The sequence below is a fragment of the Octodon degus genome, unplaced genomic scaffold (genome assembly GCF_000260255.1).
Source record: "Octodon degus isolate 3935 unplaced genomic scaffold, OctDeg1.0 scaffold00302, whole genome shotgun sequence".
Classification (NCBI taxonomy): Eukaryota; Metazoa; Chordata; class Mammalia; order Rodentia; family Octodontidae; genus Octodon; species Octodon degus.
Window position 1 is genome coordinate 1,752,548 of NW_004524878.1, and position 13,688 is coordinate 1,766,235.

Here is a 13,688-nt window from a genome sequence, read left to right on the forward strand (position 1 = left end):
CTTCCGATTTGATTTGAAACTGTCTCATTGCTATCTGTTTATCAATAAAATTTTGAAAAAAAAAGAATCTGGTTATTAAATTCCTCTTACTTGGGGGCCGGGGAGATGGCTCAGTAGAATAAGCGCTTGCCTGGCAAGCGCAGGGTCCCTAGTTCAACCCCTGGTCCTGCCAAAAAAAACAAATAAATAAAATAAATTCCTCTTACTTAGGGCAAGAACACAAGTTTTGGAATTAGACCATTAGTGAGAGTTTTATCGGGGTTGGGGTTAGGAGGCTGAGTATTGAACCCAGGGCCTCCACAGTGAGCCATATCCTCAGCATTTTAACCTTTTTTTTCTTTAGCTAGAGTCTCACCAAATTGCCCAGCCTGATCTTAGACTTATTTCCCTTTTGTCTTAGCCTCTCAGAATGCTGGAATTAGAAGCTTGCACCACTATGCCTGACTCCATCAGCGATATCGTAACAAGAAAATATTCCTGAGCTTCAGACTGTTCACCTATTAAATGGAAGTAATCACTCTTACCTGGTAAGGTTATCTTTAGGATTAAATGAGATAATACATATTCAAGGTTCAATGTTGTATTCTTTAACAGATAGAACTCAATAAAGCACTATTACTACCAAAAAATTAGACCTTGATTTTCCCCATCTGATGCTTTTCAGGTAGAGTCTCCTATAATTGTCCTGAACTGTTTTTCATGACAAACAGACCTCAAAACTGACCACTCTGAAACCTCTTGTCCTGGAACCACTTGCTGGACTTATCAGAGGAACAGAACTGATACTGCTAGAGTGCTGGAGCTCACGGTTAACTCCAGAACATGCACCCAGGCACACCGTGCACGCATGCACACAGACCCACAACATTCTGTGGAAGTCTCAGGAGTTTGGGCCGAAGCTCAGGAATTTCACAAGGCAACTGAGTGACCCCAGCTTTGCCTATGCACAAAACTATGACAGGAGTTTGTTCATTGCCACCTGAGGCCAAAAGAAGGGCATGATTACAAGAACTGTGATAACGGAGCGTGGAGAAGGCTTGGGGCTCCTCGCACCCGGCCTGCCATAGCTAAGGGATGCTGGTCTGATGACAGTCGACCCTCAAGTGCTTAGAGGGCACGGTTCCCTCTTCTCACTAATCCTGCCTTTTTCTTTATGTCTCTCAATTCAGCAAACATGGATATCAGTGCCCGCCACAAGCCAGGAACTGGGGGAAGAGGCGAGCATTGCTTAGCGCCTGGGAGCGCTCAGCCTTGTAAGCAGGATGGCCACCAGGACAGCAGTTGCCAGCCAACAAAGGGCATCCAGATGGTTCTCTGGAAAAGGAAGGCTGGCCCGGGCTTGCTGCTGGCTACCCTAGTGTCCACGGAGCTCAAGGCAGGACAGCTCAAGGCTGACAGCAGGAATGTCGTGGGCTACTCACCACAGTGGTTATCAACATGGCCCTGGCCCACGCCACAGGACTCGGCCTGCCGCTCCGATGCTCTGGGAGACTTTTTAGCCACATCGAGGTCCATGCCTGAGAGCTGGAGGTGAAACTGCTCCCGGTGCGTGGCCTTCCTGAGTGTGCGGAGCGCCTTCCGCAGCCGCTTCTCTGCACGCTTTGCTAGGCAGCTCAGATTACAGGAAGCTGCAGAAAGAAGAGGGACAGCAGCTTGGAGGGAGGGCAGGCCACAGGGTGTGGGGATGTCCAGACTAACTGTGGGGCCCACCAGAACCCCAAGATCTCAGGGGACCAGAAGGAGGACACCTGGAGGTGGGCACCTAGCCAGCTGGGCAGCATTCATTCAATTCCAACAGGAGTTGTTGACCAAAAAGGTAGCTTTCATTTTCATGAAGCAAAGCAAATCGTCAAGTCAGGTTCTAAACCAATATCGTGTAGTTTGGGGAGGGGGTGAAAATAAAACAGGAGATACTTCAGTGTTTGCACTATTTTTCCTCCCAGGCATTGTGAAAAAATGAAAGGCAAAGAAAGACGAAGCAAGCTGTGAGAAGCCTGGCACCACAGTGGCTTTCAGACCAACCTGTCACCTCCTTTGGGTAAGTTTCACGCTCAAACTCAACAGTGAGAAACATTTCCTTGGGGGCGCTGGGTCGACCAGGGGCTCCCGGGACTTGCTTGCCAGAGCTGCATGTAAGGTTTGCGTAGTGGAAGCTCTCTTTTACTGAGCTGTGCTTCTCTGCATGAAGAAACAAAATTATCGGAAGCCAAGTCCTAGCAAAGCACTCAGTTGGACATTCGCTAGAGCTCAGTAAACATTTCATGAAAACAGCTCTCCAGGGATTGCATGAGGAACTCCACATGCTAGGACACCGCAAGCCCCCAACTTGGAGCGCATGCACATTTTCATTTGGAAGTCCCAGTGCTGCCTCCTACATAACTTTACAATCCAGCTCTTGAGAATGCTGTTCATGGATAAAGGCTGCTGTTTCTCCCTGACCCGCCACATGGGCGGGAGGCGGAGCCAGGGGCCTCTGCTTTCCTGCCTTGCTAAGGTGTTCTCACAGCCAGACTCTGAGGGCCTGAGCATGAGCTAAAGCCTTTGCCGAAGCCTTCACACAGGCAATGAGCTCAGCGGCAGAAAGGAAACCAGGCAAACTGATCTTGGTGAGATTCTAACCCGGAGGGTGAGCTGGAAAGCACATCCACAGTGATCTCTCTCTGTCTCTGTCTCTGTCTCTGTCTGTCTGTCTGTCTGTCTGTCTCTCTCTCTCTCTCTCTCTCTCTCTCTCTCTCTCACGTGTTTTTAGTGCAGGGTCTACAGGGACTCACTACACAGATTGGATTCGTAGTGATCCTCCTGTTTTTCAGCCTCCCAAATGCTGGGATTATGGGCGTGCACCACCGCACCCACTCTCAATTGCTGTCTCAGCATGCCCGGGGGCGGGGCCTGCACCACACACTGGGTATGGAACCCCAGTCCCTATGCATGCCTGAGCAGGCACTTTAGTCCGCTGAGCTATCTGGTCAGCCCCCAATGTATCATTTTTAAGTCACCACGAACAATTTGTGGCACAAAGAATCAACAGAACTGAACAGTATGCTGATGGTATCTGCCATGATGGTGGAAGTTTCGAGTATCGCTATTCTGGACTTTGGCGTCTGCTCTGCCCCAGTGACTTCCTGAGTCTGTTGCCCAGTGATTGCTAACCCAACCAAACCAAAGAGTAGAGCTCCATATACACACAAGGAATTTGTCTCTGTTTCAAAATCTGACTTTATCCAACTGAAGAATTATCTGTGTGGTATTCGTTTACATTACAAAGAGTTCAAATCAACAGGTCACTGGGGTGGAGAGGAAAGAGGCAAATTCACTCTTCTCAATATTTTGCCCTCAAAGATATGTTTTACATTTTCAAAAAGCTAACTTCAAATTGTAAACTGCACAGACATTCATTTTGAGCGTTTTTCTTTTCAACTTTCTTACCTCTTATTTTATTTTATTTTATTTTTGTATTTGGTACAGGGCCTACAGGGTCACACTACGTAGATCGGACTTGTAGTGATTCTCCTGTTTTCAGCCTCCCAAGCACTGGGATTACAGGTGCAGGCCACCACACCCAGTCCATTATCTCTTATTTTTAAAAAAATTATTTTAAAGAAAGTTTTGGTATATAAAACTTGCTAAGATAGCATAGAAAGTTCCCATATATATCTTCCACTCAGTTTTCCTTAATATTAACATCATACTTGAACATCATATTTATCAAAACTAAGAAATTAAATCAGGGATGGTGGTGCACCCCTGTAATCCCAGCAATCGGGAGGCTGAGGCAGGAGGATTATGGTGAGTTGGAGGTCAGCCTGGGATACATAGTGAGTTCAAAGCCAGCCTAAACTGCATAGAGTGGCCCTGTCTCAAATAAAATAAAATAAAATACCACTAAGATATTAACAGTGGTACAATCCCATAAAGTCAAGTCCAGGACAAATCATCTATTTTTTAAATAGCTCTTTCCTCCTGATTTTAAAATATAAATGTCCACTGTGGAGATTATGAAAAAAAAAAAAAAAAAAAAACCAGAAAAATACAAAATTATCCATCATCCTCTCACATAGGTATGATATAAACATTCGTATGGCATCATGAGCTTTCTTGTGTTCCTTCTTCTTTATATTTTCATGCACATTTTGGGTTGTATTAGATATAAAAAATGTTATTGTCCCATTTTCCTATTCAGCACTATAACAAGTATAACAAGAACATTTTCTTCTGTCATCAAACATTCATTGAGTACATTCAATTAATACAATTTGATCAAATGAAGAAACCAAAATTGATCTCGGTTATCAAAAGTGAATACTGAGCTTTCTGTTTGTGTGACTTATTTAAAGGTAGGTTGGGAAAGAAACCTAATAAATAAATCCTGATTTTTAGTTACCTAAAGCATTCTCCGAAACATTACAGGAAATGTGAGCTGGAGAAGGAGGAGAATGCTAGACTCTGCACATTTCACTAAGTCTCGGTGGCACTGGTTTTGCTGAAGCTAATGGAAAGGAACCCTGGGTATTACATCTTTGTTCATCAAAGTTATCATATCAGAGCCAACTCTTTTTGGGGGGAGGGTGTACCAGGAATTGAACTCAGGACTTCAGGCTTGCCAGGCAGGAGCTGCACCACTGAGCTAAACCCCGGCCCCCTGTTTTTATTTATTTATTTTCTTCATTTCTTTGGCTTATCTTTCTAGCAAACATTAAAATCTAGAAAATTTAACCCAATATGATCACAGATTGGTAATTCATCTTAAGTTATAGACTCTTGCCAACTCAGGGTGCTCCAGGGTTCATCAGCTATCTCTTAAAGGAAGCCCTGTGGCAGACAGGGGTGCCTGGCGGGTTCTTCTTCCCCTGGGAACAAAGTCCCTGCAAGTGCTGAAGTGTTCCCGAGAGAGCCTGTCCAAGCTCAGATCTCCAGCTCGGCCCCATCCCTGTATGCAGGTAAGCTCCAGCATCCAATGTACTGGCAAGCGGCAGCTATCAGATTCCATACCTGGCAGTGCTGGTCGTAGACCCTCAGGAAACAGCTCAGCCTTTTTCAAACTACACTTGCCTTCATTTAGCTTAAAGGTTACACTTGTCCTGATGGTGGCGACATCTTCAGAAAGAAACAAGTGAGAGAAGTTACCTTCCGAGACCAAGGAAGGGAAGCACCAGGGGGGTGATGGCGATCGTCCATTGGCTGGGACCCACCCGATGACACACAGCCCAGGCCCCAAAAGGGATGGATCATGGAGCACCCATTCCCCCAGAGCAGACACCTGGAGGCAGGAGTTACCCTATTGCCTCCTGGAAGATAGGAATTCAATGTCCAAATATAATAGCAAAGAAAGGGCCCCAAAGAAGCTACACAGAGAGATAAGACGCAAGGTAGGTTGTGGGAAGACAGTGAAGAGCAGACTTTTGATGCCTGCAGTAAGAAGACAGGGCCGAGGCAGCTGCCATTCCAGGAGTGGTGAGATTTCCAGGGCTGGCAGGGAGCAAGGCTCTGCTTTTAGGAGCTGATACTCAGAATTCTGTTCACTTCCCAGAATTAGTCTTAAGTATATGTTAGGCTCTGTAGTCTATGACCTAGATGTAAACTCTAGCTCTTTGCCTTGTGGCCAGAGCTTGAACAAGTGCCTTAATCTCTCTATGTCTCATAATTACGCAAGTATGTTACCAGGCTGTTCTGAGGATTAAACGAGATAAGGCCAAAGAAGAAAAAACAAAAAGAGTATAGCTTAGTGCCGGGTACAAAATAAGAACCGAGTAACTGTTAGCTGTTTATCTATCACTGGGGTAGCCTAAATCACCAAGGAATCCTTATCCGGCAAAAAGAGCGGGGAAGGATGGTGTTTAAGACTCGGAACCCAAGCTGCCTGGGTTCAAACCTTGGCTCCTTTATTCCTTATCTGAGAAACTGGTAAGTTAGCGCGTCTCTGAGCCTTAGGTCACCTGGTTAATGAGGATAATAAAAAGCCTGAAGCGGAGGGATATAGGGCAAATTAAATCAGCTAATACACACAGTAAGGTAGCTGGTATATTTTAACTACTCAGTTTCTGTTTGCTTTGGGTCACTAGCTTTGCTCATAAATGTCATATGCATAGCAAGCTGTCAGATGGGCCAGTTGTGGGACACAAGCCTATAACACAGCATTCAGGAGGTTGAGGCAGGTCACTATGAGTTCAAGGTCAGCATGGACTACATGGTGAGACCCTGTTTCAAAACACAAAAATGCTACAACACAAGCCTCATTCAAACATTCTCAAGACATAGTGACAAATGGATAAATATCTAAGAAGAGGAGACCCTTGAAAACCCTGGACTTCATTCTTAATCTTTTGACAGCTGGATAATGTGTGGGCCTCTTTCTCAGGACAGAATCCCTGCCACCCATTTTCTGCTCAGGCCCATCTCCACCAGTGCCAGGTGCCCCAGGCGTGTCTCCTTCAGGGCTTTGAGATACTCCGGGGTACCAGGAGTTTGAGAGCCCTGAGTGTCCTGGCTCCAGGCTCTTTGGACCTCTATGCAGAATGATGACTACCAGGGCAAGCACAGCACACAGTGGACCCTCAGTACATGACAGTATGTGTGCAAGTTAGAGCTCAGGCACCAAGGGTACAGACAAGAACAACCTGTCACATGCTCACAGCATGGAGATTAAGAAAAAGAAGAAAACTAAGCTAACCCCCAAGAACAGCACCTCATGAATGAACCCCATTTAGCCCCAGAAAGAACACACAGATTCAGTAATTACCCCCAAAAGCAGAGTCATTTGACTTTTGCTGTTTGTTCCTAAGAGGAGGAGAGCCGCAGGTGACAGAGTAGGCCTCTTGCAGTCCTAATAGACAGAATGAGGATTGTCACATGAGTAAATAAGGTTACAGGCTGTGCTGTAGCAGCCAATATTGCCCCAGTCCTGCTCCTCATATGATGATAGAAAAAGACCCAGCCTATGGTGTCCCAAAGCACAGGCCTCTGGTGGCCAGGAAGTATCTGGCCAAGGACATGAAAGCCTACTGAGAGATCATCAGACATCTATAGGCCTGGAAGCCCCTGTCCTGGCATGAGGATCTGCCCCAGGACCTGGGCCCCACTCACCTGAAGAGAGGCGAATGCCAGAGTGACATCTTAGGAAGCACCTGTCTCCTCCACCACTCTTACTGCAAAGCAGGGACACGTGGGGTGACACGCTAGCGGGCGGGAACCCCTTCACTTCTAAACAGGACAAAACACAGACATTTGCAGAAAGAGAAGGACATTGCCAAGTGTGACAAGGATGGCTGCATCGCACGCACCAAAAGCCCCAAGAACAGAAGGTGGAGCTGACGGCCACATAGAACATGGCACCAGGCCTCATTTCCCACCATGGTCCACGAGCCCTTGTGTGCTATTTTTTCATGCAGAAAAGCAACAGGAAAACAGATATGAGTTCCAACCTACACAGAAGCACAGAAGGAAATGCCAAAGAGCCTGCAAAGTATCTCCTGTTTTTGGATTACTTAAAGACCAGCCGCTACCGCTGATGGGGGGAGAATTCAGTGGAAAGTTAGGGGCACTGGGCACAGTGGCACATGGAACCCTCAGAGCCTCGGGCCTCTGGGCCAGCATTGAGCCCCCCGGCTGAGCCTGCACCAAGGTGGGCACCCCTTACCCACACAGTCCTTTTTGTTCCAGTGGAGTTTGTACCCTGGATGGCACTGGCACTCGTAGTCACCCACTGTGTTCACACAGACCTGCTGACAGCCGCCATTGTTGTCGCTGCATTCGTTGGTGTCTGCAGAACAAACACTTCCCTGTCACAGAACATCACTGAATGGCTGACACTGTCCCTCTGTTGAGGAAGGGGCACCAGTGAAGTCACATGGTTGGAAGTCACCAAAGGGAAGATGCTCCTTGCCTTTGGGACACGGGTGTGGCACCTGCTGGACACATATACACTCCCTGATGTCATGAATCTCTCCAGCAAGGACTCAAGTTCCAACCCCAACCAAACCATTGCCCTATTAGGGACAGTCAGAGGGACCACACTCTACTTCCAGATGTCCAAACTCAAACAAGGTATAGGGTTCTAATTTAAAACTCCACCATAATCTGGGCCATACAGCATGGGAGACACAGAAGGAGGACTCCCTGCTTGATTCCATAGTTGAGGAACAGAGAGGGGAAAGGAGTCTGCCCTGATCTCTGTGAACCTGAGACTGAATCCAGGTCAGAAGGCGGCTCACCCTAAACCAAGATTCATGTCTGTCTCAGAGTAGATTTTTTTTTTTTTCTGGAGTTTCCCAGTGGGCTGGGAAGGGTGTGTTTTTATCTATGCTAAGGATGTATTGAAAAGAAGGGAGACAATATTACCTATAAACAAGTCCCACCACTAGCCACTTATCTCAAAGCACAAGACACAAGGATTGGGCAAAAGGTATTCTGACCAGGGGTTCCCAAATCCTGTAGATCTTCAGAATCACCTTGAGGGCTCTAAAAGTTCTGGCTGGAATCCATGATTTTAATTGCCTCAGTCTCCCAGACAGGCACCACTATAGAATCTGAATCTGTATTCTCAAAGATTTCTGGGTGAATCTGACGGCCTGGAGAGTAGGAATGATTGGTACCAAGTCTATTTGTGGTGCTGCATGCTTGATGATAAACTGATGGGACATGAGAACACATTGCTAAAGAGACAGAGTGGAGAGATAAAGGCAATCGTTCCCTTTCCAGCACAAAGACCCAAGCTGTGGCACCCTGGCCAAGCTCCGCAGCCAGCACATATGCACAGCTGGGCTCGGGAACCGCCTAGAGCCTGCCACACCTTTCTGAGTGCTACGTCTTGACAGTCTGCTGGAAAGTCCAGCTGATGAGTCTCAGCTCCTGACAGACCCTCCCATTCCCTGAATACAGCCCCAAGTCAACAAAGCCAGTGACAAACCTACAGCTGCTCCGGTTCACACATAATGTGCTGAAGGATCCACGTGGACCAATCCCTTCAGCAGGTGCCTCCCTGGGCTGCAAGGACTTGTTGCCACTGGACAGGGGCTAGGTGTACCTCCGCCTCCAGCGTAGGAAAGTCTCCCACCCCACACCCCTCAGACCCAGCCTCACCCCACCTCCCAACCCAAGAGAGGTGGTCCACTCACCTCCACAGTGGGTGAAGCCATAGAGGGTGTACCCTGTGTCGCAAGCGCAAGCAAATGTGCCAGGGTGGTTGAGGCAGCTGTGGTCACAGGTCCTATCCAAAGAGCACTCATCCACATCTGCAATTGCCAAGGGGAGAGGGGAGCTGCAGCTGACTTTGATATGAATGGAGAGGTTCCCAACACACACCAACTTCAGACCAACAAGAGAAAGCGAGGAGAGCATTCATTCTCCTCACTTGATGTATGGGGTGCTGAGCAGCCCGCAATAAGTACAAGCAACACCAGGGCCCTTGTTTCCAAACTGTGTTGCAAATTTACTTTTCTTGAAGCTCACTTGGTCTTTCACCCATGCATATTTGCAGGGGTGAGTAATTTAAATCATATATACACAGCCAAATGAGGTAACACACCAAAAAGGGCTTTTACAAACTACACTATAAGTAATAAGGCTGGCTACACACTATTAGGGTTATATCACTACTACTACTACTACTACTACTAATAGTAGTAGTAGTAGTAGTAGTAGTAGTAGTAAAACAGCGATCATCATTTTTCAAGCTATGGTGAAATGAAAGGAGAAAATACTTGGATTGAAGGTAAATCTGGTTCTCATGTCTTTCTGATCTTTCTAGAATCAGTCTTCTGGTTCCTGGGCACTAAAACCCTGGGTTTTAATGCCATCTTCACTGAAAGAATACACTAACACTAACATCCTCAGTACTGAAACTCAGTGGCTAAACTCAACCAGATCCACTTGGCCACTCACTTGGTTCTGCATCGCCTTTCTGCCTGGCTCCCTGTTCCTGCACCCATGGCTGCAGCTGGGGCCAGGCAAGCCAGCCTCTGAGGCTGCACTTGTCTGTCTAATCGGCGCTTCCATGGTCTGGTCCTCACCTCTTCCCTGTGAACTAGACCTGCAGTGCCTCACTCCCTAAGCTCTTCAGGGGGTTTAACAGTTACAACTTGACTCTCCAAATGGGTAAGTCAGGACTCGACAGCACTCAGTGGAAGCCGACCACACCATCACTAGGCCACTTTTTCAACACCAAATGTGTCCCGAGAAACTACGTTAATAAAAGGCAAACATTTGGATGGCTCGAGGAATGAATGCGTGAAATAAGAAGGGCGATTTCTCACAAAACCTTTTCCTCCCCAGCTTTTCCCAGCAACCCTGGTGTTTTCTTCAGCAAATTTGTTCTCTGCAAATATTTGTTCTACAAAGACCACTCAGTGAAAAATGAGAAAAAATCAGTTTCTTCCCTGGTAAGTGATGCCATTCTGTGAAATCTGTTATTAATATCAGCTATTTGCCAAGAAAGGGACTTGTTCAGTAGCTGACTTTGGCTGCTCGCTACGAGCCTTTGCTTTGCCAAAAATAATGAGATCACTTTCCTAATTCTTTTTTAATGTGTTTACACAGCTTAAACAGGACTGCTTGCTCTATACATTATGAAACATTATGTGGAATAGCAAATTTGCTTTCCAAGTCAAACTGTACAAAAACCACACAATAATCATCCAGAGTTAAATTCCTCATTGAATTTAAGGAAGAATATACTTGAACCGCCTGGCAACGAGTTGACTTGCACTGCCCTATGTATTAAGAACAGAGCAATGGGAAGAAAAACCTAACTCAGACCATACAGTTTTTTTTAAAAAGACATTAACATCTTTATTATAATCTGACATGAAATCAGAGTTTATATTCTTATTTTTACTTACTGTAGATTTTAAAAACAAAAAGTATAGCAGTTCTTATTTCCAGAAACAGAACAGAAATAGTTGGACAGCATGCATTGCCTGACAGCTTCCACCTGTACCTCAGATATAGGATGTAAAAGGTATGTCACCTAAACATATAAATGTTGGCGTGTCCTGAAACAGCTTTCTATCACCCAAAAGAGGTGTTAATGCCACATGCTGCCTGGGGAGTCCCCTTGCTGCCCCCCTTAGGAAGGATGCATTTGATAAGGGGTTCACCCAGTGTCTGCTTCCCACAGTCCTCTCCTGCCCTTTCATCCTCCCTTTCTCCAAGCATCAAAGGCTACAAAAGCCAAGGGGAAAGCTGAACATCTATAATCCTAACTATTAGGAGGCTGAGGCGAGAGGATTGCAACTTCAAGGCCAGCTTATGTAACATAGTAAGACCCTGTCTCAAAATTTAAAAATTAAAAATGGGCTGGGGATGTAGCTCAATGCAAGGGCCTGGGTTCAATCCTCAGTAACCACCCCACAAAGGGGTTACAAATAATACACCAACAGTCTCATGGGTTTCATTATTGGTTGACCCCAACTTTTTACTGGGAAGGCATGTGACCTAAATATACTTATTTTTGGCATCAAGTTTTGTCATAAATTTAACAACATGAATGCAAATTTTAGGTTTATCTATTTATTTATTTATTTATTTTGGCAGAACCGGGGATTGAACTCAGGCCTTGCGCTTGCTAGGGAAGCACTTATTCCACTAAGCCATCTCCCCGGCCCCAAAAACAAATTTTAGAAAAGAAAACTTATTTATACTCTCAGGGCTAAGGATGTAGCCCTTACCCCTCAGTGGTAAGGAGCTTGACTGATACTCACAAAGCCCTGGGTTTAATCCCCCAGCACTGATAAAAGAAAAGAAAAAGAGAAAGGAAAACAAAAGTTATTCGTAATCTCAACACCCAGTGCAACTCTGCTCCAAGTCTGTGTTCCATTCCATTTCTAGCAGCAAGCTCTGCTGTAATCACCAGATGGATTCTTTAAGGCATTCTCTAATCATTAACAGCTGAATCTCCAAAATATACCTGTGAGCCCCCTCAGTGGTTTTGGTCTACCCAGCTGACGGGTTAAGCGAAGCCTGGATAGATTAGTGGCTGCTTACATTAGTGACTCTGTCAGGAAGCGGGGTAAACTAGCTTCTAGGAAAGCAGCGGTGGGAGACGCAGAGTTAACATCTCTTTCAACCAGAGGCCACAGCCCAGCTATATTTTCAGCACGCACCTTGGCAAGACTTCTCATCGGTTAATAATTTGAATCCTTTTTTGCAGCTGCAGTCAAAACTGCCCACGGTGTTTTTGCAGAAATGATCACAACCTCCATTTTGGGTCTGGCACTCATCGATATCTGTAACAGGCAAGCACTGGAAAAATCAAAGAGAGCCATACCTGCCTCACCTCCTACAAATCTCTGGAGTGCCACTGCCTGCATTTGTTATTCTCTGAAATAAAGACAGACCCATAAAGGCATCCAAGAACGTCTGCTGTTTTGGCTCTTACACGGGGCTCCTCGTCTTGGCTGACGCAGTTTTGAAGGACAAATGTCTTGTTTTGAGAATGCTGACTTCCAATGCTCCTGACAAGCATTAAGTAAACAAACGATGGGAAACAGTGGTGATAGCCTGTTATACTTTCATCCCGTGGTACTCACTCACGATAAGCTAGCTCCCGTTAGTGCACTGTCTCTTCCAGCTTAATGATTAAAGCTATCAGAGAGTGGAGCATTTGTTTTGGCAAATTGTATAATGATCAAATGGCCTCAACGTTTTTTTAAATGATTACTGATACTCAATCTTATCTCTTCTCAGTTTCATCTGGTAACTGGTTATCCATCTTTTATCACTAATCCTTTGTACTCCTGCCCATAAAATAATAGCGAGTCACTGGGCCCTGTCTTCATCAGTAAAAGTTAATGTACAGCTATTCATTAAGTTCTCTGGATAATAATCTTGGCTGTTATTTACATAATAATCTCAAGGCTATTATTTATAACAGGTTGATATTATCTCCTGCCAATGAATATTTCCCTGAACTGCCTTTTGCTAATAAGGCCACACCCCAAAATGGGTCATTTGAAGCTTGACCTTCTCAACAGTTAGTGTAATTAAGATGGCTCTAATTAAGCTTACTCAATTATAACCGTCCACTGGCTCAGGGGGAAATCTCACATCAATATGAATCATAAACCAATCTGGAGTCACTCTCCCACATCAGCAGCGTGGGGCTCCATCGGCAAAATACGCGGTGAATGTTACCTTTACACGTCTTTCCATCCAACTGGAGAGTGAAGCCGACTGGACAACTGCAGTGAACGCCTGTCGAGGTGTCCTTACAGGTGCGGTCACAACCTCCATTGTTGACAGCACATGTTTCTGAGCAGGTAGAAAAGGCAGTTAGTTTCCCAAAGTAGTACTGATACAGCTGTTAATATTTGACAAAGATTGTAAAAGCCAGAAAGCATGGTGGGGTTCTCCTGGTCAAATCCCAAGTCATGCCACGTGCAGGTGAGATAGATGGGGAGCAGGTGTGGTTCTAGGTCCTCCCACCCACCTAAGTAAGTGGTTGGTATTTCTGAAGGAAGTTGGTCAGAGTGCCAGAAGGGTGAGGATGTCTCCCAGTCCCCAGAGTGGTTCCCTGCTGTGGGCAGATTTAAAGCTGCTAATGGTTGCTGTTAATGCCCAGCCAGCAACCTGCTCACTATGGCCTCAGACGCAGACTAGCTGTGAATGCACAACAGGGCCACAGGGGAATGTTCCATTCTTAATCTCAAACCTTTTTTCAGCCTGGATGCCGAGAGAGAGAGAGAGAGAGAGAGAGA

At 45.9% G+C, this 13,688-nt stretch overlaps 1 protein-coding gene across 2 annotated transcripts in view; it reads right to left on the minus strand.

Annotated features, from left to right (window-relative positions):
• Nucleotides 1–13,688, minus strand: part of Scube2 (signal peptide, CUB domain and EGF like domain containing 2) — a 63,557-nt gene that overhangs the window by 31,758 nt on the left and 18,111 nt on the right. Inside the window, exons 6-14 of one of the 2 annotated variants that reach the window (XM_023707603.1) lie at nucleotides 13,126–13,242; nucleotides 12,096–12,218; nucleotides 9,111–9,227; nucleotides 7,634–7,756; nucleotides 7,081–7,197; nucleotides 6,737–6,820; nucleotides 4,990–5,094; nucleotides 2,023–2,178; nucleotides 1,422–1,628 (exon numbers count right to left, since the gene is read on the minus strand). In XM_023707603.1, coding sequence (XP_023563371.1) covers nucleotides 1,422–1,628; nucleotides 2,023–2,178; nucleotides 4,990–5,094; nucleotides 6,737–6,820; nucleotides 7,081–7,197; nucleotides 7,634–7,756; nucleotides 9,111–9,227; nucleotides 12,096–12,218; nucleotides 13,126–13,242 — 1,149 coding nt within the window. Of the gene's footprint in view, nucleotides 1–859; nucleotides 980–1,421; nucleotides 1,629–2,022; nucleotides 2,179–4,989; nucleotides 5,095–6,736; nucleotides 6,821–7,080; nucleotides 7,198–7,633; nucleotides 7,757–9,110; nucleotides 9,228–12,095; nucleotides 12,219–13,125; nucleotides 13,243–13,688 lie in introns of both variants that reach the window. The other variant, XM_023707604.1, reaches the window with a different exon arrangement.